Raw genomic sequence first — 27,813 nt, forward strand, 5'->3', positions numbered from 1 at the left:
AAGGAAAAAATCTGAATAAAATACAACAAAAACTGGGCTCTGCTTTGTGCTTCCAACATTGAAACCATCTGTTACTGTTATGAAATACACCTTATTTACATCACTGTAGAAATAGCCATGGAAATTAAGTACTATTGGCTAGTACCACGTACCATGAAGCAGCACTTACATCAAGTCATTATTTCAGCAAGAAATGCTGAGCCTTTCAGTTTTGTAGTCTATATTACAACCTGTAATTTAAGCAGATGTTTTTGCTATGGCCAGGAAAGTCTCCTTATTAAAACATAGGTACAGTCATCAGTTATACCAGACAAAGCCTGCTCATGTGGGCATTTCAGGAAATATACTATTGCTGGAATCTTGTTTTCATAAGTGGACTTACACCTGCAAGATTAAGAATTGCACAACTGCATAACATCCATACCCAGTAGAGGGCTGCTGTTAATGTTAAGTGTCCAGTGTGCAACAGGCACTCTTCGCAGAGTCCTGTTACACATGTTTGCAGTTCACTAAAGGGGTTTATTATCACCTCTGCAATGTAGCTAAGTATACGTAAAATTATGTAACATAATGGATCATATAGGATTCCAGCAAACATATTTTAGATACAATTTTAAGTGTCAGCCTATACAGTGGTGCCTCGGGTTACGAAATTAATTCGTTCCGTGGCACCGTTCGTAACCCGAAAAGCCTTCGTAAGCCGAATTGCCATAGGCGCTAATGGGGAAAAGCCGCGATTCCGTGCGAAAAAGCCGAAAAAAGCACCAAAAGTTGGGGAAAAGCCGCGATTCCGTGCGAAAAAGCCGAAAAAAGCACCAAAAGTTTTTCGTAACCCGAAAAAACATTCGTAACCCGAAACAATAATTCCCTATGGGATTTTTTCGTATCCCGAAAATTTCGTAACCTGGGTATTTCGTATCCCGAGGTACCACTGTACAACAAATTTTGAGAGTATTTGCATTTTCAGACAATTGCATCCACCTTTTTCACAATCTTACTGTTATGTACAAGGATGATGTAAGAAAGAGCCTTTCTATAATAATTTGGTAATAAGTAGCTCTTTGTGTGCAACAGCAGACTTTTTGCTTTGGCTAGATCATGCCTTCAGAGATTCAAGCTTATACTTTATTCTTTTACTAGGGAAGACAATTTAATTTTGGCTAGATTGTGCCTTCATATTACTTCAATTAGGCATTCACTCCACAGTGATATCACCAAGTTCTCTTTTTCTGCATCTGAAGACAGACTCAGTTCCTCAACACAGATAGTAGTATCACAACTCCAAATTTGCTTCAGTGCTTCCATATGGGAAAGAGGAAAACGTAACCCAGAAGTCTTTATAAAAGAAAAGAAAAAAGAGAAAGCATGTTAGACACCAAACTAAAACAAATATGAGATAATTTTTACTAAGTACTTTATACACATCATTATATATCTCACCTACTAACAGTTATTCCTGTGCAGGTAAACACTATTCAACTAAATATCTCATTATAACTGACTAAAACTGTTCCAATTCCAAGAAAGCTGTTTCTGTTACTAAACCAGTGTCTGCTGTCTATATTGGACTTGATGAAGGTAAACAAATTGAAACACTCCAGATAAAAGACAGAGGTGCTCCTTGACAGTCAGAAAGCAGATCTGTGAACCAGATTCAGCCTCTGTTGATGGGGTTATACTCCCCGAAAATCTCAGGTTCACAGCTTGGGTGTACTCCTGTGATCTGTGTCTGGATGCCCAGGTTTCAGCCATGTCCAGGACTGCTTCTGAACAGTTAAAATTAGTGTGTCAGGTGCACCCATTCCTTGAAAAATGAGGGCTTCAGTGGCACATGACTCGATTACAACACGTTTGGGCTACTCTGTTGGGCATTTGGGAACTTTTTGGACTGCAAGAGAAGCATATGGTTATGTATTTACAACCAGCGGCAGAACAGAAAAGGATTCCCCCTTGCAACTGTTGGGGTTCCAAGGGAAACGTTGCATATCTGATTAGAGGCACATGGGCAGATGCTTCTCTAATGCCTCCCCTCTCTACTGCTCATTAAAGGGAGGGTGCACAGGAGGGAGATGAATCCCACGGGAAGGGAGGCACACAGCTTCATTTAGGTGGAATCTCATGATACATTGCCCAATAAAGGGTCTCAGCCTCAGTCTTATTTAGTGAGAATCCTCCTGTGCCTTGTGTTTAGCTTTGTTCTCTCTCTCTCTCTCTCATATATATATATATATATATATATATATATATATATAGTTATATAGCAGAATCTGAAGGTGAACCTATCATGAGGTTTTCTTAGCAAGAGTTATTCAGATATTGTCTTTCTCTGAGGCTGAGAGTGTGATTTGTCCAAGATCATTCAGTGACTTTCCTTCGCTCAGCAGATTCGAACTCTGCTCTCCCAGAATATTAGTCCAACACTCAAACACCACCACTCTGGCTCTAGCAATCTACTAAGCACAAATCTAAGCATGTTAAATCCCACTGTGTTCATTATGCAGGTTTAGGATTGCTGCCTAAGTGTCTTAGATTACTTCTGAAAGTGTCCCAATGAACAAGTAGATCAGAACATGTAGGACAGCCTTCCTGTACAGTACACCCTTGGTTTACATGGGGATCCGTTCTGAACTCCCCTACGTAAAACAAATTCCACCTATGCTAGAGCCCCATTTGAATGAATGGGGCTCGTGCATGCTGTGGTGCAGTGGCGCATGCACGCCACAAGCGCACACCCTATTAGTCCCTATGGGACACACCACCCCTTCTCCCCGCACGGCTTTCAGCATATTCTGAAAGCTGCGTAAAGCACGCCCGCATATGACGCGGGGGCACTGTACTTGTCTCCCTGTATTGTTATATTATTATTATTATTATTAACCTTTATTTATGAAGCGCTGTAAATTTACACAGCGCTGTACATACAATCTTTTAGTTAGACGATTCCCTGCCCTCGGGCTTACAATCTAAAAAGACATGAACACAGAAGGAGAAGGGAGTAGTGGAGGGAAAGGGTAAGAGGTCCAGCAGTTCCTCTCTACCTCCAAGGCCTGGACCAAGGCAGAGGCTTCATAATGGATGGTTAATTGTTTTCCAGGGAAAATACATACTCTCAAGTAGGATAATACATATACAGTACATAGCAATACAGGAAATGGTTCAATAAACAGGCACCACAAGAACATCAAATAGTAAGCGACAATTATGCAATGCCTGGGAAGGCTTCTCTGAACAGGATGGTTTTCAACTCCGTTTTGAAGCTGGTTAAAGAAGTGATGGCTCTTGCTTTTGGGGGAAGAAGGTTCCAGGAGTGAGGGGCAGCGAGTGAAAAGGGGCGAATCCGGGATGGGGCAGAGGAAATCCTGGGCTGAGACAGCAGACCTTGACTACCAGAACGGAGGGCCTGAGTGGAAAGGTGAGGAGAAAGAAGGTCTGATAAGTAGGGAGGGGCCAGTCCATGGAGGGCTTTAAACGTGGACAGCAGGAGCTTATACTGAATGCGGATAGGGAGGGGGAGCCAGTGAAGGGATGCCAACACAGGAGAGATGTGGTCAGAGCGGTGGGAGGAAGTGATAGTGCGTGCAGCTGAATGCTGAACAGAGATTAAAGGACGGAGATGAGAAAGAGGAAGCCCAGCCAGGAGGACATTACAGTAATCAAGTCGTGAGACCACTAGGGCATGGACCAGGATCTTGGCAGTAGAGGCGGAGAGATATGGTCGGATTTTGGCAATATTGTATAAAAAGAATCTACAAGCCTTGGCTGTGGTCTGGATCTGAGGGATACACGACAGAGAAGAGTCAAAGATAAAACCAAGACTGCGGGCTTGCTGGACTGGTTGAATTGCAACTACTATGTGCCTTAACAGCATACCCAATTGATAGAGATGATAGAAACTACAGTCCAAAATATATGGAGGGTCACAAGTTACCCACATTCTTCTATATAAATATATACAGAACACATCTCCGCTTTACAGGCCACACACAAAAACCTGCTGGCTTATAGGACAAATAGCTACCTAATATAACCAACATGTTTATGAGGAGTTTTGTCACAATGTTTTTATCACACTAATTCACCTTGCATTCCCATTTTGTAAAATAAATGGGGTGTGAAAAATAAATAGTAACTACTAGCTGAAGTGAAGCATTAACAAAACACAGCTAGAGGTTTAAATACTTCAAATTTTCTTCAGCTCTCAATGCTACTGCAGCCTACCAAAAACAATGCCCCTGTGTTCCAAGAAAATGTACAATTCTCAGCCCACAGTGTGAGGCACACATTCCTCCTCTCAAGCATGTAGGAAAAAGAGAAAAAGAGTACAGTCTTATCAGAAGGAACAGGAGTGCATTTGTTAAAAGGAAATTATCTTAGCTCACTGTACTCATTACACTGCTATTTTACCGTCACTGTAGGGGAGTGTTTTCCCACCCATAACACTCCATGGTTGGGCAGGGTAGTAGTCTAGTTGCCAGCAGTAGTCCAAGACTAAAATAAAGAGCCACAGAGCTATCTATAGGTTAAACACAATTGTTGTCTATGAGCAATAAACAGGTTTGCATAGAGATTGTCTTTAGCAAAGCAAGGGTTTTGTTGTAACAGCAAACTGGCAAATCTTAAGTAAACATGTCTAAAACAAGCCAAACCCAACATGGTGTTTGTTCTTCAATTTGCTTTATTTAACATTTAGTGAGACAGATTTCTTTGGAAAATATTTAGGATGATCTCTACGGCATAAGCATTTTATTATAGAATTGAAGAAATCTGTTCTGTGGCAGCCAGTATTTCTGATGTCGACAGGGAAGTAAATCTTCAAATTTTACAACAGCTTCCCAAGGTGCTGAACCTATTTTGAAATTCAGCATCTTGAAGAACTCCTTAAAAGTTCAGGCTCAAACCTGAGTGGGTTTACCACCCACACTGACCTCAGCTCCATCAGCTTCCACTGCTAATAAACCACATACAGGCACCTCAGCTGTTAATTATGATGGGTAAACAGATGCTCTCAGATAAGAAGGAGTAACAATTGCTACAAGGAAACACAGCAGGGATACTGCTTTAAACTTTGCTTGTGTCTTTCTATAACACGGAAGGAGATTCATGGGGTGCTCCAGTTGTAAGAATACAACTTGCCATATTCCTTACCACTGGCTATGCTGGCTAAGGCTGCTGGAAGATGCAATCTAAGGACATCTGGAGGGCCAAATGATTCCCATTCTGACCAAGAAGCATCTGGTTGGCCACCACTGAACACTGAGTGTTGAACTAGATGGCTCCTTGACCTATGTGGCAAAAAGGCCCCCTGTACTCACCAAAAAGCAGCAAGCAGCATCCAAAACACACAAAAGATGACAGCATGACAAAAAGATGTCAAGCATGGAGGTGAGGACAATGAAGTAACTGTTTTTAAAATGGGGAGGGGCCTCAGAACTAACATGACCATTAAAAGGACCCAATGTACACATGAAAAACAAACCTCTACTATTCCTTCCTCATTAGTATTCTCCTCCCCCATCATATGGCTTTCTCTCTTGTTCTTTAAGGAGTGATACACGAACACCATTTCTTCGAGTGAATTATTCTGAGGAAAAGGAAAAGAAACTCAGTGTTGTGTGTTAGCTGTCAACATGAAAACATTTCAGTATTAAAAATATCTCCCTCTTTCAGAATCAAACAATTCCATAAACCTTACAATTAATTTTAAATTTGTTTTTAGCCTCCTTGAGTCCCTCTATTGGGTGAAAGGTGGGATATAAATAAAATAAAATAAAATAATTTATCCCATGCTAGTGTAGTTCATTTCGTTTGATATGTCTCTTGTTAAAATAAAAGGAAATCCCTGTGTTAGAACACCAACATACCCTGTTCTTATTTTAATATATTTATATGCACACATTTGTAAAGACAAACAATATTAGGGGAAAAAAAGTTATCAAGCCTAGCATTTCCAGTCCTGAAACTCCTTTCCTTTTCAGCAAAGTGCAACATTATCACCATAATATCAAGAGCAATTCCAGTCACATGCTGTGGGATGCAACTAAGCAGCCTAAATACAGAATGCAGGCAATGTTACAACACAGAAAGCTCCAATGAAAAACAAGTCTCCACAAGCACTTCCTCTGTACTCACCAAAAGGTCTTGTTCTGGTTCCACTGTAATTACTGTATAGTCTTTAAAACGTAACTTGATTGTGCTGTTTAATTTTGGTAATGCTCCAACTAAAAAAGAAAAGATAGCCACATTACTGTGAACAGAGGAGCAGGCAACCCATCTTTAATTCTGTTCTTCTAAACTAGGAAATGTTGCAGGTATCAGTGCAACTGCCAAATTACAGAATTTTAAACTTTTGCTCATTCAAGTGGATTGTCTTAAGTGTTAATGCCTGAAATGAGGAATCCCAAAAATTCTCAGGAACTAATAATTTATTTCAATCCTTCGTCCGCTTCCTTCCTCAAATTTAAGGTGGGAACTGAAATTTTAAAACCACAATTAAGGAGGAGAATTCCACAGAAATATAATATCAGCTCTATCTGAATCATTAATTCCACACCAATTCCTTTATGTCACAATAAACTGTTCCTGCGTAACTAATAAATACATTACTTTATACATCTATGGTATAATTTGTTTCCCCACTCTATTATGAAAAACACCCACAATAAACTTAAATATCACCTGGAGCCAAAGAGTCAAAGGAAGTTCCCAGGAAAGGAGGCAATCTGTTCATAATAAAATCTTTTTTCATGTCAGATGACTTCAATTCCTTGCCATTATCTAGACGGTCTGCAAGGCACCTCAGGAAGCCACTTAATTGCCTCGATGAATCAGACACATCGACCTTCTAAACACAGGAAACAAGAAGAATTTATGTTTACAAGAACCTAGCTTACTTGAGAAGACAATCCAGAGTTCTTCATGCATTACAATCCAATCTACTGGGCTGAGGCAGAATTTTAAAAGAAGATTATTTCAGTAAGAAGCAGGAGTTCTTTTTGAACTCTTGCTATAGAATGGGAAACCAAAGCTAATCAAGTTACATATATTTAACATCACAATATGAAATCCTAGACCACATGAATTTGGGCTTAGTGTTCTTTATTTATAAATCTTTAATATTTTTCTTTATGTAACTCTAACCCAATGTCTAGAACACTAGCTCCGGTACCTTCCAAGTAAAGTTTTGTTTGTCCTTACTCTAAGAAATTATAATTCACAGAATCTTCTATCGTATTTTACTTTTTCTGAGGACTGACTCTGGCTTCTATTTAAAACAAATCCTTTCTGTTTTATGATTCTATCATAAAGAGATAAAGAATGAAAAAGTTTCACCAATTTAGAGAAATGTAGGAGAACTTCAAAACTTGGCTTTCACTTATGTACTGGTTTTACTTCTGCAGATTTAAGAACCACGCACATACAAACCCTGCTACTAAGGACAATCTCTTCCAAAAGTACTATTTTGGAACTACAGTTAAACAGCTACAGATGTATTCAATGCTTAAAACTGAGACTATTAAAACTTTTCTTCTGGGAGCAGCTTCAGATTATTGTGGCGGGGTACAGACCGCCGCTTTGCGGCGGTCTGCTGCCGCCGCCAGTAGGTCCGCGGGGGAGCCGGAGCCTTCAGACGGCCCGACTCCCGCGCGGACCGAAAAAAGAAGCTCCAAAATGGAGCTTCTTTTTTCGTCGCGCTCGCTACGTCAGCAGCGGCGCGACGCGTACGGACGCTAAGCGTCCGATACGCAAAGATGGCGCCGGCCATGTAGAAGGGCCGGCGCCATCTTGTACGGACGGAGTCCGTACTAGGCCATGGGGCGTCTAAAAGAGACGCCCCTTTTTTAAAATGGGACGTCCGGAGGACGTCCCAAAGGGCAGTTTAGAAAGCCCCTACGTTAGGTTTTTTAGTGCCATTATCATTACCATCAATAACTGCCTTGGGATGCTTTTCCGAAATTCTATGTCTTCTTTTGCCACATCCAAAATAAGCCCAGGAACCACATCCAAGAAGAAATCTCTCCAAGAGCTGACAGGCAGAAGACAAATCAAAGACATTAACGAAAATTCAATCTGGAGCAATATTTCTTGCTGAAGACAGAGCACATAAGAACTAGCTGTCAGAGTGAAGGAAAGTACTCATCTAACACAACATCCTTTCTTTAACGCTATCTAATCCAGATAAATTTTAACAATGAAAGCTTTTGCACAACTGAACTATACAAAATGTGTAATCTCACAGATTACTACCAATAGTCTAATGTTTTGTCAGATCCTCAGAAATTCCAAGTACACTCAGAAACTGTGTGAAACAAAGGAAAGGCTGAGTTTAATTTCAAGAAGTAGTATGGCATTTTGTACCAACTGCAGCTTCAAAGATCCTAAACACATGGCAGAAATAATCCAGTTTGAGATCACTTTTACTGCCCTGGCTCAGTTGTGGCACCAGAGCTCTCTCTGACAGAGATGGCTCAATGTCTCACAAAACTACAGTTTCCAGAATTCCCTAGCATTGAGCCAGGGCAGTTAAAGCGGTCTCGAACTGGATTATTTCTGCAGTGTGTTTTGGACCAAAGTCATCTTCAAGGGCAGCAAGGCACCAGAACTCAAACCAGGAAGGTCTAAAAACATAAATCAACATGACAATATCCTCATTTTCCAAGAGGGGAAGCAGCCTACACAGCCTTCTGGCTCTGAAAAGCACAACAACCTGCTCCAGAAAAAGAATGGGCCACAAGATTATAACTAAGGCTGCAAATCTGTGCAAAGTATCTGTTGACCATCCACATTAAATCCTCTGGAATTTGGGGGGAAACACAGAAAAAACTGCTCTTGGCCTATTCATATGAAAAATACTTTATAAGAGTGAGCATGGTGTGATGAAGTGTTCTTTACCAAGGACCCCCTTTAAATACTTTCTTTTTGCTGTGGAACCCCCCCCCCCCCAACAAGCCGTAAGATTTAAACCATCATGATCATGATCATGATCATCATTCCTTGAACTCTGAACCATTAACAATTACACCATTCATCAAACCTTTGTCAGAGGTGCTGGAAGGAGAGAAGAATTTTCTCATGCTTCTTCATGTCAGTTTGCCGTGGATTCAATGGCAACATGCAGGCCCAACCAGCCAAGCCTTTGTCTTCACTCCTATCACATGGCCACTGCGCTCCAGTAAGGAAGTGGGCTGAGCAGCTGATCAAGAGCAGAGCAGCCACATGACAAGAGCAGAGGCAAAGGCCAACTCATTGGGCCTACATGTTGCTGGTCAACTCTGTTCTTAGACTGGCGTGCCTTGAACTCTACTCCCCAGAAGTGGGGAAATAGGAAACAGTGTCCAAAAAGGCACTTGTGCACATGGAAGTCAATGACTCTGCTTGCCTTGCAGCCCCATCTCAGCCTCTTTTCCTCCTGATGAAGAAGGCAAAAGAAGAAGAAGAAATGGGGAGTAGGGTTGGAAGTGTTTCTGATAGGAGGCTTGACTGCTCCCAGCTGGAAAGGAGGGAAGACAGCACGAAAGAAGGTCAAAGGCTGCTGGCTGGCTGGCTGGCTGGCAGTTCTACTGTCACTCAGCTGTTCAGCCTGCCTCTTTCCTGCAGCAGAACAACCATGTGACAAGCAATTCTCAGGTCCAGTCATCCAGACTTTGCCATGGCTCCTTTCACGTGACCACTCCACTGCAGGGAGGATGTGAGCTGAGCAGCCTTCAAGCTTTTTCAGGGGCGATGTCACACCGCCTCTTCGGGTGGTCTGTTTCACCCCATAAATAGTGTTTCATTCAAAGCAAAAATATTTCACCTTACAGATTCATTCAGTTCACAGCCAATGGTGTGACAGCTATGATAAAATGTAAGGTAGGGTGCTTACTGGTTCTGATAGGTGCTGATAGTCACATGGGTAGAATGAGATACACTGGGAGGAGTGGCAGCTTGATGAATAGTCCCTCTTGGAAAATATAACAAGTCTCCTGGCTAGGCAGAAAGTTATTTTGAAAGTTTAGTGCTAGACTGCTGTGCTTACAAAGGATATAAAAATAAGCATTCTCCTAAAACACAAACAATTTGAGTATAAAATTATGTCATGTCACAGAAAGTTTCCAATTACATGCAGAGCTGTACCATAATAGAAGCAGTTCAGTTATTATCTTAATCATAAACTATATTGTTTAAATAAAGAAATATGTTGTTGTTGTTTGTTGTTGTTGTTATATTTATTTGCATCCTGTTTTCCCCAAAAAACTGGGACTTAAAGCGGCTTATAGTCTAAAAGTACAGTAAAATTAAAAACTTACAAAAATGACAATTAAAATGGAATTAAATTATTACAATATTAATACAGATCATTTGTTTAAAAACAGAATACAACTAAAAAAGATTAAATGACTTAAAAACCACATTACTATACCTTTAATACAAAGTTATGTGTTGGAGTCCCAATTTTGTCCTCAGGTTCAGCACTGTATTGTTGAGCTAGATGTACAGTAGGCTTGTAGAGCCGCCAGTGCTTCTCTCCTTCAAGCTGCAAGATAAACACCTGCAAGGAACATAACAGAGTAAGCATCAAAATTTTCCCACAGTTCCTAATTCATCAGACCGTCATCTAACCTTACATAGGAATAAACATCAGCTGAACTTATTGGAAGTTCAGCTTCCAAGATCTCTTTGGAACAATGAAAATAGCAAGCTTCACTTTAAAACAGAATCCACCTGTACATGCACATAGATTTTCCATTACATGGATACTTATGATTTTTATGTGTAACAGACAGGAGTTGACAGAATATTCAAAGATTCATAGGATGTATGAAAGAGGGCCTTTTTTTCCTCCCTCCCCGCCCAAGTGTTCAAATAGATTGCCTCCCCAGCCCAGATTCATTTTCTCCTGTCCCCGTCCCCATCCAGTTGTGTAAAAGGCTGAGTGATAGCGGGAAGTAACAGAAGATTGTCAAGTATTCTGATAGCTGGTGCATGACAATGCAAACATACTCCAGAGAATGACATGATCATTGTGTGCCATCTGTTGGAATAAAGCTGATGACAACACTCAGCTACTCCCACCCTCAACCCAGCCACTACATGGCCATGTTGTGGGGGAAAAGGTGAGTTGGGAGGGACTTCCTTCCCCTCTCACAAGGATCTCTTAGAAATACTGAATAGTTATCCAACACATATCTGCAGTAGGAAGAAAATAAGATTCAAAAATGTGTGCTCCCCTGCAGGGATGAATAATTTTAACAAGTACATCCATATTAACAGACAAATATAGTGAGTGCTACTCCTGAAAAGGAGAGCCAGCATGATGTAGTACAGTAGTTCGAATGTTGAACTATGAGTCTGGAGACCAAGGTTCGAATCCCCGCTCGGGCATGGAAACCCACTGAGTGACTTTGGGCAAGTCACACTCTCACAACCTCAGGGGAAGGCTAAAGAAAACCCCATCTGAACAAGTAGCGCAGAAGTGGACAGCTGTGGGCCTTCAGATGTTATTTGATAGGTTTTCCAGATGTTGGGGCTTTCCCTGGTGTTGAGGGTGAGGAGGAGGACACTCAAGGTGAGAGCACTGCCTTGAAATACACGTGTGTGTGTGTGTGGGGCGTGGGGGAAAACAGGGATGGTCGAACTTACTCTGGAATGGCATACAGTGGGACCTTGTTATCCACTGGGGGTTGGTTCCAGAATCCCCCATGGATAATAAAATACATGGATGCTCAAGTTCCATTAAATATAATGGCAGAGCAAAATGGTGTCCCTTATATAAAACGGAAAATCTAGGTTTGCTATTTGGAATTTATACCTTTTTTGGAATATTTTCAAGCCATGAATGCTTGAATCCATGGGTAACAAAAAAGTCAGTGGATAAGGAGGGACAACTGTACTTTGTGCAACTGTCGGTGATGTTTAAGACATCACCAGGGGCTTTTCCTTTGAACATCATCACCCTTGCCAAGGGACCATCCCAAGGTCTCAGATTTTGGTGGTGAAATCTAAGGACAGGTGGCAACTCTAATGAAAGATGAACTCCAGGACCTGATCCCCTTCCTCATAACCATTCCCTTCTCCTTTTGTCTTTTTAGACTGTAAGCCTGAGGGCAGGGAACCGTCTAATTAAAAGATTGTATGTACAGTGCTGTGTAAATTTACAGCACTTTATAAATAAAGCTTAATAATAATAATAATAAAACACTGTGATAGGGGTTTTCACCATAAGTCAAAATGCCTTGGAGGCACACAAGGACAACCTACTCCTGAAAAAACTCAAGACCAGGAATCTTTTGTGATTGCTCTTACTTCAACATCATCGTAGTGTGGAGGCAGGCCTTGGGACCCTGGAGGAGTTATGTAAATATTAGATCCAACCAATGAACCAAAGAAGCATTCCAATTTCTCCTGTATTCTCCAGAGCTCATCCTTTGAAAAGGAAAGGGGACAGAGAGCAGAGAATGAGAATTAGTATGCCAAAGCTGCTGTCCTTTCTCCTCCTAGTCCCCCCGCCCGTCATGTTTACATTCTACTCTTCCAAATACTCATCTCCACTGAAATAGGATGCCCAGATGACTACATGACTAACGAGTCAAACAATAAAAAGTGCAACAATAAGGAAAGGGTGCCTGCTGCTGCACTAGTATATACATACATCTGCTTTATTATGTGAAAATGTGTCAGCAAACTAGGCCCAGAGCAGGTAAAAATTAGGAATGCAAAAGATTCTAATTTGGCTCTTTCTTCAAACCAGCCAAAATCTAGCACCAGCAGTTTCAAATCTATACAACCAAACCATACACTGCCAAGGTCTGTAACCTGCAACCCTCAACCTGATGTCAAACATATGGTTCTAGTCACATTTTCCCCACAAAATTCTGTAAAGAAATATTACATTACCATTCAACAGAAACTGACCCCAAGGTTCAGTAAGCTAAAAGACAAGAAATAGCTTTATGCTAAGTAGGACTGATACAAACACATGATATAAAAACAAAGCAACCCATGGCATCTCGGTTTAGAAATGTCTCTGGACACCTTTAAATCCAGGTCAGCAACAGCTGCATGTAGCACTAAACTCAGGCAGGAGATAAAGGCACATGCAGTTCCACAACCTGTTCCCTAAATCCTTTTTAATTGTATGTCTATGTCAATCCAAGCTTACAACTGCAAAAGCAACCACAAGCTACAGAAAACCAGTGGATCCTACCTTAAATCTCTGGGGCTGGTGAAACTGTATTGTCGCCTTTTTCTGATCAAAGTCCTTCTTCAGCTGTGCATAGCTGACTTTGCCATCTTTGTTAAAAACCTTCTTTTTTCCATTAATGCACTTGCAGACATTAATGTCCCGTCCATAGTATAAACCATGCTTGACTATGCCTTCCAAGTCAGTTAACTGAAAGAGTGATTGATAGTAGGATGCCACAGTGGGGTCATCTCTGTGAAGTATTAATGGCTTCTTCTCCCAGTATTCTTTAAAAAATTCATCTTGCTTCATAGGTGATATCAAACCCTCAAACACATTCTGTGGATGGTCACACTTCCACAGCAAAGGACAGATAGTTTCCACTTTGGCTTGTTTGCATGGTAAATGTTGTTCCTTCTCAGTTCCAGACCGTCTCTCTACTTTCTTGGACATAATCCTGTGTAAATAATGCAAGAAATTAACAGCGCAAAATAATCCCCACCCAAATTCAGTTAGACTTGCTGTTAAGTGTGTTTAGTTCTGCAGCCTAATTTAGGAACATCCCATTGAACCCAGTGACACTTGCACCTCTGTAAACATGTTTAGAATCAGGCTGCATGACATACTAAATATACTAAAGCTGCATTCCCACACCTGCCATAGTGATTTAATACACATGTGTGTGTGTGTGGCATGGGGGGAAACAGGGATGGTTGAACTTACTTTGGAATGGCATACAGTGGGACCTTGTTATCCACTGGGGTTTGGTTCCAGAATCCCCCATGGATAATAAAATACATGGATGCTCAAGTTCCATTAAATATAATGGCAGAGCAAAATGGTGTGCCTTATATAAGTATGAGACTGGAATTTGGGAGACTAGGACTTGTGAGTCTCGTCTCAACTAAGACTTGAAGCTCATTGGATGACCTCAGACCATTCCTTCCCAGTGATCCATCTCATAGCACTATTGTAAGAATCATACTACTTCAAGCCCACTGGAGAAAAACTAGGATTCAAAAGTTAATTAATGTATGAATAACATGCAACATTTTATGGCAGTTAAATCCCATTCAAGTCAATGAGACATATCTAGCACACACACACACACACAGGTCAGACTGCACAGCTGCAATCCAAAGCACAGCGTATAAAAACTGCATCAGTGTGACACCAAATACGATTGTTTGAGGGTGAAAAGCAAGTCAGTATCACTTTACCAGTTAAGCCAGAATTACCTCATTTGAAGTAATTAAAAGTATCAGAGAAGGCAAAGACCAAAAGGACTACAGTATTCCCTCCCAATCATTCCCCAAATAAAAAAGTATACTGAACATTAAGACACTGTGAAATGTTCATGTATGATGCACAGTACTGGGCACTGTGTAGTGGCCAGTTTGCTACCATACGTTATTGTCTCTTAATATCTTTTCCTGCTACAGACTCACAGCTTGCCTTCTAGGTTTGAGAGGCAGGACTTGGGGGAAAGTGAATCTCTTCTCAGCAGATGAGGGTCACCTCAGCTCTTCAAGCCTCCATTATCAGATTGTATGCATGTTTGTTTTAAGACAAAGCTTTTAAAATGCTCTTCTGACTGGCTTCCTGAGATCCCATGACATTTTCTGTGACAATGGTAATTGCCTGATGTCCTCAATCCACCTTCCCATTCTCTCTACTGGGAGAACACCGCCTGCCTGTTAGGCAGCTAGTTTCAGCTTTAGCAGTGCCAGGAAAAAAAACACATCATGTAAAATATTTTGAGGTTTGGTTTTTGTTTTTAAAGAAGACACCACCGACAATATAAGAAGGAGCACAAAGATGTGATGAGCCTGTCACAATCATGCCATTTAACAACCAGGGCAGCCCTCTGGGCAAGGAAGGTAATTCATAAAACATTAGTGCTCTTTCCTGTCTGTTACATCTTAAACTAAATATTTTAATGGTTACCACTTTATGCCCCCCTGTGTTTAAAACTACTTAAGGAATGCAGGAGAAGAACTGCGCTAACAAGAACAGGCAAATGCCTGGTAAGGAAGTTAGGCAAGGAGAAAGAGCAAGAATTTCTTCTTCACATACATTTGAGAGTTGTCAGATGAAACACTGAAAAGATAAAGATAAGCATCACAGACATACAGTATTTGGAAACTGGATGTTTCATTGTTTAGTATACACCAGTCTTTTAAAATAACTCTTGTCCTACAACATTTCTTCTTGGCATTTCTATGGCACTTTAGAAGTGATTCCTTATTTCACTAGGTGCATATCCCACCTTATTTCTCACCCATCATGGGAGTAAGATAGCTACAGGGGCATTTCCATCCATCCACTGACCAGGCAAGGAACAATTAAGCTCAACAAGATGTTCAGCCTTGTGCATGTAGTTTCTTACCAACAGCATCTTGGAAGATTTGTTGTTGCCCCATATTACAGACAGGAAAGGTGTTTGCCAGAGACAAAGCAGCGGCAAGCTCACACTTGAGCAGAGATCTGAATCTAAGAATCAGTGAATACAAGACCCTTTTATATCTGGAAGCTCACCACAAATACTAAAGGCCATGATACACATCTGAAAGGAAATCCAAATCATTGCTTAGAGTGAATTGCCTACAGCCACATATATAAAAGGAACAAAGCAGCTGAAGTCTGGAAAATCCTTGCTGGGACAGAAGTCCTTCACAGCCCCTGATCTGGAAAAACCAGAGAGTTGACCAAAGATTTTCTCAACTGCATCCCTTCCTTTCCGCCATACACCAGAGAATTAACCTGAGAGACTTAATATTGTGTAGACAGTTTAATTCTATTTTTAATGTGTACTTTTTGTAAGTTTTTAATTGTACAGTATTTTCTTTTAAATTGCAAATTGCTGAGTCTCAATTGGAGGGGGGGCAGGATAATGATGATGGCAGTGGTAGTAATAATATGCTGGTTATAATGGCATACTGGTTTGAGCATTGGACTATGACTCTGGAGATCAGGATTCAAACCCCTGCTCAGCCATGTAAACCCACTGGGTGACCTCCGACATCTCAAAGACTCTCAGTCTCAGAGGATGGCAACAGGAAACACCCTCTGAACAAATCTTGCCAAGAAAATGCTATGATAGGTTCACTATAGGGTCGTCATAAGTCAGAAATGACCTGAAGGAACACAACAACAAATACAGTAACAGCATGCAAAAGGATCTTGCAGCATCTTTGAGACTAACTGTACCTTTGCATACTGATATTCCAGACTAGCATGAATATGTCTCTGGATGGTAATTAATGTATGTATTCATGTAAAAGTCTAGAAAGTTTAGTCAAAAATTGATCCCAAAAACCTGAGTCGGGTTATTCACAGGTTAATGTAAGTATAGTCCTTTAACACTTATAAAAAAGGAACCATCCCCTGGTGAAAGGCAAGAGTGTCATCTGTCCCCAAAACACTGGCTTCCCTATATTCTCATAAGAAGTATAAATCCATGCTCAGACCGATGTCCAGCCCACAAGGCACCGCGAAATGGAGGACGCTCCAAAGCAACAGCTAAAGTCACTTTTAGAAATATTGGGAGGGCATTTTGGAATTCCTCCTGGAGAGAAGGCTGGAATGGAGGACGTGTCCAGGAAAAGGAGGACACTTGGTCACCCTGACCAGACTTCCTAACCACAAAGGAGGACAAGGCGTCACAAAATCTAGGACATTTAAGAAAGAATAGAGGACATGACCAAATAAGAGCCAAAACATGCTCAAAATGGGAGGGCATTTCTGGAGTTCCTCTTGGCTGAAACGGTGGAGGACGTGTCCTGGAAAAGGAGGGCATGCTAGCAAGATGGAGGACAGACGTTCCAAAACATGAAGCTAAAGACACTGGTATCCATGCTCTAAAAAACACTTCTAGAAACATCGATCCCTGCTTCTTAGCCATGCTCCAGGAGAGAAAGCTGAAATGGAGGACGGTCCTGGAAAAGGAGGACCCTGGGCCTGGGAACTAGCCACGTGCTAAGGGGGAGAGGGGAAGAGGGAGGGCTGCCCAACCCAGCTCCGCCATTTATGCATCCGAGCCTCTTTGGGCTCCGTCGTGATACAGACCTTCCTCCGCTTCCTTAGGCCCCTCAGCGCCGGGGAGAAGGCCGAGAGGGCCGCCCTGGGAAGGCAAGGCGAGGAGGAGGAGGAGGCAGAGGCGACGCCGTCCTTCCTTCCTCGCCTTTCCTTTCGGGGCGGACTTGTTGCTTTCGCCCGCCTCCCCGAATATGGCCGAGGCGGGGAAGGAAGGCAGGAGCTAGGGCTGCTTGGGGGCGGTGGAATGGGAATAGCCGCCTCTGAAGCAGCCTCGGCGGCGGCGGGGCAACAGGCGGGGCGGCCTCTCCTCCCTCAGCCAAGGCCGCCGGGGAAGAAGGCAACTGCTAGGCCCCGCAAAAGGGGAAAGTATAATAATGGACGTGGGCAAAGGAAAGCTCGAAAACACACTCCTAGAAATGCACATTTCGTCCGTCAGGCGCAGAATGGAAAAAGTGACAAAAATAAGAGCTACAAACACCTTCATAGAGAAATGTACATTCATTCCAGCCAGGCTCCAAAGGAAAGTTTAGAAACCAAAGCTGAAAGCACAGCAGAAGGATTTCTATTCATGTTAGTCAGGCTCAAAATGGAGGACGTCCAAGAGGAAAAGTTTCAAAACACTCATAAGAATGTAGTAGGCTCAATTGCTCATGCTTAGTCAGGCTCAAAAGTGGAGGGCATGCCAAAGGGAAGCTTACAATGCCCAGCAGCAGGATCCCCTGTAACTAAGCCTGGGAGGGGTCTCAAACTGGGTTATTATTTCTGCAGTGTGTTTTGGACCGATGTTAGCTTCGCAGGCCTACCTTTGGTCAACTTCTTGTTCTGGGTTAAGATGGTATGGAAGGATATTCACATAGATAGGCACTGCTTTATGGATCTTTAATTTACCTTGCTAATTTTGCCAGCCCCTTTTGTTTGGATGCTGAAAACAGTTTTCCAAATTCTCAACTGAAGTTTTAGGTTCTTGCAATGATAGGAAAATGGGAACTGCGTTCCTTCATCTCTGGTTAATGTTTCAACCACCTAGTTGCCTCCTTTTTCCAGTAAATCAAGTCAGGCCTGTAGAAATTTGGATCAGAAGGGACAAAAGCTAAAGGAGCATTAAAATTAATATAGAACATAAGCATCTGAACATGAATAGTCTTGCACCAAAGCGATTTGAACCCTTTCCAATTTGGTTTTGAGTATGCGCTTTATGACTGCAAATCTGGGTACTTTTCCATCTTGCAGACTTCTGCAGCACACAGGTCAGGCATTTTTACATCATAAATTCACAACTTGTTGGTCAGAAGTTGGATTAAATACTTGTATTGTTGAAACCGTTCATCCTGAGACATGGCAGTTGTGATGTGCTTTACATTAGCTGCACCACAGCTGTCCTGATGAACGTCTAACATAATAATCCACCTTTAAGGGCATAAGTGCCACAGAAACTGAGGAAACAATTCAGAGCCATATTAAAAATAATCTTTTACTGAAGGGAGGGCTAACAAAATATAGGGAGAATCAGAATTTAAACAGCAGTCAGTGTAAACACCTGAAACTTTCCTCATAGAGAAATATACACCCCAGAAAATGACTTAAAAAACAAACAAACACCACACTTTATTTTAACCTGCTACTGGCCATATGATTGTGGTATTTCTATCAGCAAACATTTCCATATTATGTTGCAACTCAGATTTCAAAATTATAAAATGTAAATCAAAAACCTGCAAACTACAAACCATTTTTTCTTGAGTAGTGCCTTTACAATGAATGGGAGCGCTAGTGCTTTGTGATTATGGTGACTGTAACCAATAACAAATAAGAAAGCCACAATTAGTTTGTGAAAATTTGTTGTTTAAAATAAAAGTAAGATTAATACCCTACAAAGGATCTTTCACTTTCCTTCCAAGCAGAGGTCCAGTGGGGTTTTCAAAGAGGTGTTAAAACAAAGGTAGAGGTTCACACAATATATGGACTTTATCTCGTGGATTAAATAGGGCAGAATCAGGATTTAAACAGCCAGTTATCCCATACAAAACGTGATATCACATTTAAAATTTTCACTCAACATTGCTATTAAAGAGACAATAAAGAGCCCATAAAGAGGGAATAAATTTTCTGGAAATCCCAAAAATGATTTGTTGCTGTTTATGGCCTCTTTAATAGTGATGTGTCTGAAAATCTTTAATGGGATACCGTATTTTGCACAGGATAATTGGCTGTTTAAACCCCTAATTTTCCCCGTGTGATAAAGACCTCTGACTGGACAAGTGGGATTCAAATGATCTGGAATTAACCACTGGTGCTCTTTTCTTTCCTGCTCTTAGGACTTTATCACATGGGGAAAATCAGGGGTTTAAACAGCCAATTATCCCATGGAAAACGCAATATCGCACTTAAGATTGTCAGACACATCACTGTTAAAGAGGCAATAAAGAGGTCTTAAAGAAACAATAAGCAGCAAAAAAAATCATTTTTGGGATTTCCCCATGAATGATTTGTTGCTGTTTATTGTCTCTTTATGGCCTCTTTATTGTCTGTTTAATAGCAACGTCATGTGAAAATCTTAAATGCGATATCGCGTTTTGCACAGGATAATCGGCTGTTTACACCCCAATTTTGCTCTATTTCCCCTGTGAGATAAAGTCCTTAGTCCCATAGCATTGGATGCTTGCAGCCTCCTTAACAACCTTTTTAAAAGTAGTGAGCTATCCCTAGAGGACATTAACCCAACTTGTATCATAATAGGGAAATAGATAGCCTTTCTCTTTCAGGCCAAAAATAGCTGGTGTGCGAGAGATTTAGAAAGAGGAAAGGGCCAGATGAAAAAGTACTGAACAGCTTCTATGTCCCCTTGCCAGCCTTCAAACAAAGTCATTGCTTTCCAAGGCTCTTATTGTTTGGATGGGATAAAATGCATGCAACCGTGGGCCACATCTAGGTTCAGTGCAATCTGGGCAAATTTGTATAGTAATATATCCCTGAAACTATTGAAGGTTATTTTTCAATACATATGAATAGGATTATGGTATAAAGATACTGGTTTTGTCTGCCAGCATTTAAAAAAAAAATCCAGAGATGTGGTATTAATTTAAATTAGCTTGCGTTAATTAACAGCATTACCCTTTTGGACAAGTTAGCACTTTTTTTATATTTTACATATTTCTTCCCTGTTGTGACTCAAAGGAGATGGGAACCTTCACTTAAAACATTTGCTCTTTAGTTATTCCACAATGAGCCAAATGGCTGAGTGGAATGGCAGCCACACCAGGCCTAAACTCATGCACACATATACAAGTTCAGGGGCAAATCAGATTTTATGCAAGAGATTTGTTGCTCCTGCTTTTAAACAAGTTCAATAGAAAGAGTGAAAAGGGGCGATTAGACTGTGGTTAGTATGGAAGACTGGCCACAAGTCCCTGCTGCCAATTTCCTGGTCTGAGGTGCTCCATACCTGGCCCTTGCATGCCCAGTGTGAACTCAAGGGAGACATACCACATCACAGATAAAACATGGGAAGCAAGTTATGCACCTCTCCTACAGTACAGTGACCCCCCAATATGGATAACCTGATACATTTTTAAAAGATATACAGTAGCTTAATTGTTAGAAATTCCAGCATCAGGTGTGAGTTTGATCATAGTCAGCTTCCTTCTTAAATATTTAAATAATATTTAGATTTAAAAGTCTTTAAATAAAGAAAAGTGGAATTCTATCCTTGGTGATAACCCAAAGAGCAATAATAAATATCACCATAATTTATTCATATAGCGCCATTACTGTACATGGCACTTTACAGGTAAAAGAACAACAAAAACAATTCCCTGCCTTCAGGCTTACAATATAATTAAGACATGATACAAAAGGAAAAGGGATAGCTGTGGGCAAAGGGATTATGTCCAGCAAATACTGTCTCTTCTTCTCTCTCTTCCAGGCCAGGACAATGGCATTTGCGATGGAGGGAGGACCTTTCATCTGCTTCTGGACCTAGGCATGATGGAATACAATATACTAAGTAAAGTGGGGGAGGTATTACTTGCGAGAAAAATTCTGTTTATACGGATCATGATAAGGGGCAAGGGAGATGGATAAGTAGAGGAGGGAGGATGTGCTATGGCATGCTTCAAACTAGTGGTCATTTTTAACAGCTTTAAAATTGTTCTGTAACCTAAACGACAGCATGGAAGGAGCCACAACTGCCAGTCCTATATGTGATACAGAAGAAGTGTCATGGTGATACCATGAAAACCAATTAAAATCACCCATCATTGAGAAATAAAATTACAAGAAACACATTAAAAACCCAAGTGCTACTGGATCTTAGTTAACAGTGCCTCCCCCCCCCCCCAGTCAGGAGATGAAATTGTCTGTTCATTTGTTCATTACCAAAATATTGTCTTCAGACTCTGAAATGTCACATATTGATCTGATTCTTTATTGATTATGGCTTGCAGAGGCATTAGCTGTGTGTATGCTTTTGATGCAAGATGAAAAATACCTTCTAGTTCTCGTCATTCATATATACAAGCCCCAGTAAAAAAAGTTGAATACAATATATACAGTAGGAAATATAATTCTTGAATATGTGTCAATGACATGGTTGTTCTGCAAAATGATTCTGCCCACGTTCCCTCTTAAGGATCTTTTCCTTTTTATGCGAGTTGTATCTACATTAGCAATACTGAGTGCGCGGTCTCGTGCACAGCTCTCTGTGGAATTAACTGAAAAAGTTGTCAGGTCGATGTCGGTGTCCGTGTCGTGATAGCAGCCATCAAACGCCATTGCTTGCACTACATCAATGTTATACAATCCAGCAGCCTAGGAGCAAAACATTATTATTAGTTGAATAACATGATGGAAAACCTGTTACTCACATAAGATCTTTGTAACTAAAGAACCAGAGCCATTCAGTTATATCTAGTACAATTATGTACTTATATATAGTACATAATTGAAGAAAAAGAAATCGTTTCCCTGTTTAGAATAGCCTAACTGAAGACTTATCAACAGGGTGGTCATTTGCACAAACTAAACTGCATCTATTTTGAACGTTGTTTATGTAGGATAGAAAACAGAGGAATCACTTTTAAAATTAATTTACATTCTAAGGTTAAAGACTAAAAAGTATTCTGGTTCCTTAAAGCCTGAACAAGTTGTGTTATAGTGTGTGCTTTCGTATAGAACTAGCCTTGGACAATTTGCTGCCTGAGGCAAAAGACAAAATAGCACATGCATGTAGATGCATACACATCACATACATACACTCTCTCTATTCCATGTACAGAAACCAACTGGATTGGTGTGTGTGTGTGTGAATCTTACTTCAACAATGATAACCAGATAGCATCTGCCACCAGATCTGAGGGCAGCACACTAATCCTTGTCACCCAACTCTGTATTTCAAGGGCAATAAAAGGCTGGAGTGTAGCTACTGCTTTCTTGCCATATTTGCCATCTTAGGTAGGCCTTATGATAGGGCCAGCTCTGATTTCCTACAGTTCAATCTACTTCATCAAATGTACACTTTATGCATCTGATCTCCATGAAAGTTTATACCATAAGAAGAACTTGTAAGAAGATTTTTGGTAGTTTTTGATGCGAAAAATTGACAAGGCTATCTCCCATGGAAATTCTAATCTTAATCTAATCTTTCATTCAAATTGCAGTGACATAACTACAACTATACCATAATTAGACTAGAACCTTTGGAAACAATGGAACTTCTGTAGGTTTCCTCTAAAAATGACAAATGAGTTGTATAGACCAGCCAAAAGGACCAGCATCAAGGTGGAATGGGGGCATGGCGACTGCACACTGCACACCTCGACTCCACCCCCAAACTGCTGGGAAGCCATCGGGCTGACCAGACTGCGGGTGGATTCATGGCATTTCTTCGGCGCAGCATTTAGACACACTGCGCCAAAAAAACACAGTAAAAACACTGCCACCACAGCAAGGGTGACTTTTTTCCACTCCCCAAAGGAGCGGCATTTTGCTGCTTCTTTTTGGGTCAGAAAAATGCCAGATCGGGGTTGTGGCATGCAGTTGCTGCAGCCCTGATCCAGTGAGCAAAGGGGGCGATGGCAAGCCGCTCCTTTGGAGCCATCTGTACACCCCTAAATGTGGTACCAATCCATAGGAACTATGTATCTTCTGATAAAACAATTGGAGCGAAGAGAAATAATTGCAAGATACTTCCCTTTCGGGGTGGGGTGGGGGAGATCAAAGAATGTGTATGAAAGGTCACTTCTCATCTGTCATCCTTCTAGAACAATGAGCAAATAAGGAACTAACAGTTGCTTACACTAGATCTATCTATGTTCTTTTGCTGCAGACACCAGATGGTCTTTCCTTCATTTACCTCTAATATGTTCACATTTGCTTCTGCTGTGCAAGTTCAGAAAGAGATGAATGAAACGTGATAGATCAATGCTACAAAAGCTAGAAACACATCTTTGTGGCTTAGTGTGAGGTATCAGCTGATTCCAAAGTCTTCAAAATCCAATCATCTGTTGAAGGTGTTTCCATACTTTTCCACTTTTGTTAATCTGGCCACTGTAATCAGATACTGTAATAGCTTTTCATATGTCTTTAGTGTTCTATCCTCTCCAGTCAATCCCAGTAAGTAAAATTTGGCTTTAATACTATTTTTGTTAAATATACTCTCTATTGTCTCTGACCCTGTTTCCAATATTTTGGAAACATGTGATAATATGTTTCTATTTCTGATGTACATATTTGTGATGAGATTTCCTGCATGGCAGGGGCTTGGACTGGATGGCCCTTGTGGTCTCTTCCAACCATACGATTCTATGATTCTGTGAAATTTAAAAATAATTTTAAATTGTCAGGTAAAATGAAGAAACACACAAATGCATACCTTCCCTCTCTTTTTCAGCTGTTTCCGTTCTTCAACTGTGGTGAGATAATTTACAGCTGCATATTCAATGACCGAGAGGAAGACAAAGAGAAAACTGATCCATAAGTATATATCCACGGCTTTTATGTAAGACACCTGAGGCATTGAGGCACTTACTCCTGTGATTATGGTTGACATTGTCAGCACAGTAGTTATACCTGCCAAAAGGGAGGAAAAGGGGCAATATCAGCATGTTCTTGTACTTTGCTAAAATATGTACAGTAATGCCAGATGATAAAATGGCTAGTGTTTTTTTTCCACTGTCAAAAAAGACTGAAAGGATCAGAAAAAAACCCTAACATAGGCCTCAAACAGACAGCCCAAAAGGGCTGCCATCAGGCCGCATTGGGGGTGTGACATTCGGATGATGCACACCCCAAATGTGATTGGAAGCCACCATAGGTGCAGCCCTTTCTCAAAGAACCAGCTCTGTAAGGAGCGACTAAATACCGACTCTTTATGGCGCCTGGTTTAGGACAGCTCCCATGGTTCTGGGGCAAAAAACGGTAGTGAGGGCCTGGCATGGACCTTTTGCGGCATCTGCTTCACTCCTCAGACTCCCTTGATTTGTGATATTATTGCTAGATTTCAACCAGTGTTCAAGGATCAGTAGCAGTGTAAGGTTAGTAAGACTCCAAGCCTTTTGTGTGTTTTTTACTTTGAATGTGGCCAGAGGATTAGCTCCACCTTTCTCTTTTAAATGCTCAGGACTCCACAAATGGGTTCTAGGACAGATCAAGCCTGAACTCTCCTTGGAAGCCAAGATGACTAAATTGAGGCAGTCGTACTTTGGCCATATCATGAGAAGACATGATTCATTGGAAAAGGCAATTATGTTAAGAAAGGTAGAAGGCAGTAGAAAGAGAGGAAGACTGCACACCAGATGGTTAGACTTAACCAGAGAGGCCACAGAACCTGAGCAGAGAGGTAGAGGATAAGGGGTCTTGGAGATGTCCCAGTGGATCACCATCAAGAGTCTAAAAGATCTTATCCAGTGGATTATTTAACTTTGCAGACAAACTTAGAGAGAATTGAAATGTGAAGCCCAGACTAGCTTGCATTTTTCACATTTATTTTAAGATAAAATTTTGGACAGCCTATTAGATAAAATTTCCCTACCTTTTGGTAGGGTTCTTGCTTGTATCTCCTATAAAACTCATTTTTTTTCTTTAAGACCTCTTCAGTATCATTAGTATACCTTTTCAGCTTGAAAAGTGTGGTTGTTTAATACAATTGTGTGGTCCTCAAAGTGCTGAACTAGAATTCCTTTGCTTTTTTGCCACTGACTATGTTAGTCAGAAAGCTTCTGAAGGCATAGCCCAGCATTTGGAGGAACACACAAATCCTATTCCTGCTTCAACAGACATTTTAACAAATTGAATTTTGTTTCTTTTCCCCCTCAACCTATAGCTCTCAAGGGTATCCCTTCAGTAAGAAGCAAGATACCACATATTCAGTTTCTGGGAACATTGCTTTGCTAATCAGGATGAGTAATGGGAAATAAAGCATTTTCTTTAAAATCTTTCTAGCAATTAAACCTTGCCTGATTCCAGGAGCAGCTATGTCATAGCAGTGGTCCATAGGACAGAGCATTAATATCCATTAACCACTATGCTTTTTGACATTAGCTATATTGATCCTTGCGGAACTGGGAGGGGTAAGGGAAGAAGAGGATAAAACAGTATACACTGACAAAATTAATAATTTAAGAAAGCATGTATTATTTGTTGGGTTGATAAAAAAAGTAGCCTTGTATCTTAAACATGCCTTTTGGGGGTGGTGGAGAAGTACTGCTGCCTTTCCTGTGATGATAACAGTGAAATGTCCACCAGATGATGGTGCACAATCCTCCTCCCCAATTTTCCTTAATGAAAATCCCACCCCTTAACTCCTCTTTGCGCTAGAAGTGGGACAGCATTTGCATTGATAGCAGCTTACGTCTCAATATACAAAAACATAATCAATGACACCAAAAGAAACAATTTCTTTTGAAGCCCTTTTAAAGGAACCCTGGTGGTCCAGTGGTTAAATGCCTGTACTGCAGCCAGCCAGGAGTTCCTGATCAACTCAGCCTGGTATCCTTCCGTAGGTCACTAATGAGTACCCAGCTTGTTGGGGAAAATTAGCTAACACTTTGTAAACTACTTAGTACTGTACACTGATAAGCAGTATAAAAATGTACTTGCTATTGGCATTGCTGGTGTAGTATGGGTACAGATAGGGTTGCCATAATTCTGGACCTCCAAACTGGGACAAATGTAGGACAAAAGTAGGACAAAATTTTCAAATGGAGGATACGCAAAAATTGATTATTTTTAAAAAATGTTAATATAAATGCATGTTTCTTAGGCATGATCAAAATGGAGGACATTTTGGCATTGTTCCTAGACAGATGGCAGAAACGGACTTCCCTTTCTGGCCAACCTTCCTTCCCCATTCCAAACAGCACATCTGGGCATTGAAGAGGAGGAAGAGTGGAAAAGGCAGAGGAGGAGGAAGAGGAGAAGAAGAAGAGGAGGAGGAAGAAGGGGAGGAAGAGGAGGAGAAAGAAGAAGGAGGAAGAAGGGGAGGAAGAAAGGGAGGAGGAGAGGAGGCAGAGGAGGAGAAAGAAGAAGGAGGAAGAAGGGGAGGAAGAAAGGGAGGAGGAGAGGAGGCAGAAGAAGAGGAGGAGGAGAAAGAGGTAAGGCTCTTTCCTCTGCCTGGCTGCCTCCGTCGCCAACAGAGGAAGCCAGGCAAGGGAATGGGGCCTCGCTGAAGCGAAACTCCAAACCCTTGCCTGGCTGCCTCCGTCGCCGTTTTGCCCCCACCCCCGGGATTCCCCCCCCCCGCGACGGAGGCAGCCAGGCAGGGGTTTGGGGGCTTCGCTTCAGCCGTCCTCCAAGCCCCAGCCAAGCCTGGAGGACTCCGCGATTGCGGAGGAGCCTCCAGGGCATGGCCAGGGCTTGGGAGACAGCCGTCCTCCAAGCCCCAGCCAAGCCTGGAGGAATCCGCTATCGCGGAGGAGCCTCCAGGGCATGGCCAGGGCTTGGGAGACAGCCGTCCTCCAAGCCCCAGCCAAGCCTGGAGGACTCGCTGGGGGGGGGCAGAGTCCCGGGGGCGGGGCCAAACCAGGGCGGGACTATGCGGACCCACCCCAAATCGGGAAAGTTCCGCCCCCCCGGCGGGATATGGGAAGCCTAGGTACAGACAATAATTAATCCCCTCCAACTAAGATTACCTATGGTAGTTAGGATAATCACTTGAAGGCTTCTTAACATGGACTGTTTTAGATTTGTAAGCCGCTTTGAGTCCCTGTACTGGGTGGAAGGTGGGATATAAATAAGCATCATCACCATCATCATCTGGGCCTATAAGATACCTTATAGTCTGAACTTCTTACTCAGGAATATGGAATCTGTGGCCCTTCCAGATGCTGCTGGACTGCAATGACCATCATTCCTGACTTCATACCATACTGGCTGGAGCTGATGAGTGGCTGCATTCTAATAGCATCTAGAGGTACAGAGATTTCCCACCTATGTTTTAAAACTTCCAAAGTTGCCTCTCTTTTTGTGTATAGCAAGACATTTACATAGGTATGACTACCTGTATCTATTGCCCTCAAGTCCATAATACTACATATATTTACAACAATGGCAAACCTCCTCTGAACAAATCTTGCCAAGCAAGCCCCATGGTAAGTTGTGTGCTGGGAACGACTTGAAGGCAC

General features: G+C 41.6%; 2 protein-coding genes across 9 annotated transcripts in view; both read right to left on the minus strand.

Moving 5' to 3' along the window:
- Positions 1–940: 940 nt before the first annotated feature.
- On the minus strand, positions 941–18,105 carry RIOX2 (ribosomal oxygenase 2). Of its 3 annotated transcripts, none has more exons than XM_042456282.1 (10): positions 18,086–18,105; positions 13,184–13,616; positions 12,283–12,402; positions 10,400–10,528; positions 9,863–9,966; positions 7,921–8,023; positions 6,676–6,841; positions 6,130–6,218; positions 5,477–5,581; positions 941–1,335 (listed from the first exon to the last, which is right to left on the minus strand). In XM_042456282.1, exons 2-10 carry the CDS (start codon positions 13,610–13,612, stop codon positions 1,174–1,176), a joined length of 1,407 nt encoding a protein of 468 aa, XP_042312216.1. In that variant the 5' UTR covers positions 13,613–13,616; positions 18,086–18,105; the 3' UTR covers positions 941–1,173. The 3 variants fall into 3 exon arrangements, with proteins under 3 accessions (XP_042312216.1, XP_042312214.1, XP_042312215.1); XM_042456280.1 differs by lacking the exon at positions 18,086–18,105 and adding an exon at positions 17,674–17,696; XM_042456281.1 differs by lacking the exon at positions 18,086–18,105 and adding an exon at positions 17,228–17,390.
- Positions 18,106–20,948: 2,843 nt separating this feature from the next.
- Positions 20,949–27,813, minus strand: part of GABRR3 (gamma-aminobutyric acid type A receptor subunit rho3) — a 39,200-nt gene continuing 32,335 nt past the window's right edge. For all 6 annotated transcript variants that reach the window (XM_042456046.1, XM_042456050.1, XM_042456045.1 and 3 more), the window contains 2 exons: positions 24,066–24,262; positions 20,949–22,003 (listed from right to left, as the gene is read on the minus strand). In XM_042456046.1, the coding sequence (XP_042311980.1) occupies positions 21,701–22,003; positions 24,066–24,262 (500 nt within the window). In that variant the 3' untranslated portion in view covers positions 20,949–21,700. The remainder of the gene's footprint in view (positions 22,004–24,065; positions 24,263–27,813) is intronic.

This window comes from Sceloporus undulatus, chromosome 3, assembly GCF_019175285.1.
Source record: "Sceloporus undulatus isolate JIND9_A2432 ecotype Alabama chromosome 3, SceUnd_v1.1, whole genome shotgun sequence".
NCBI lineage: Eukaryota > Metazoa > Chordata > Lepidosauria > Squamata > Phrynosomatidae > Sceloporus > Sceloporus undulatus.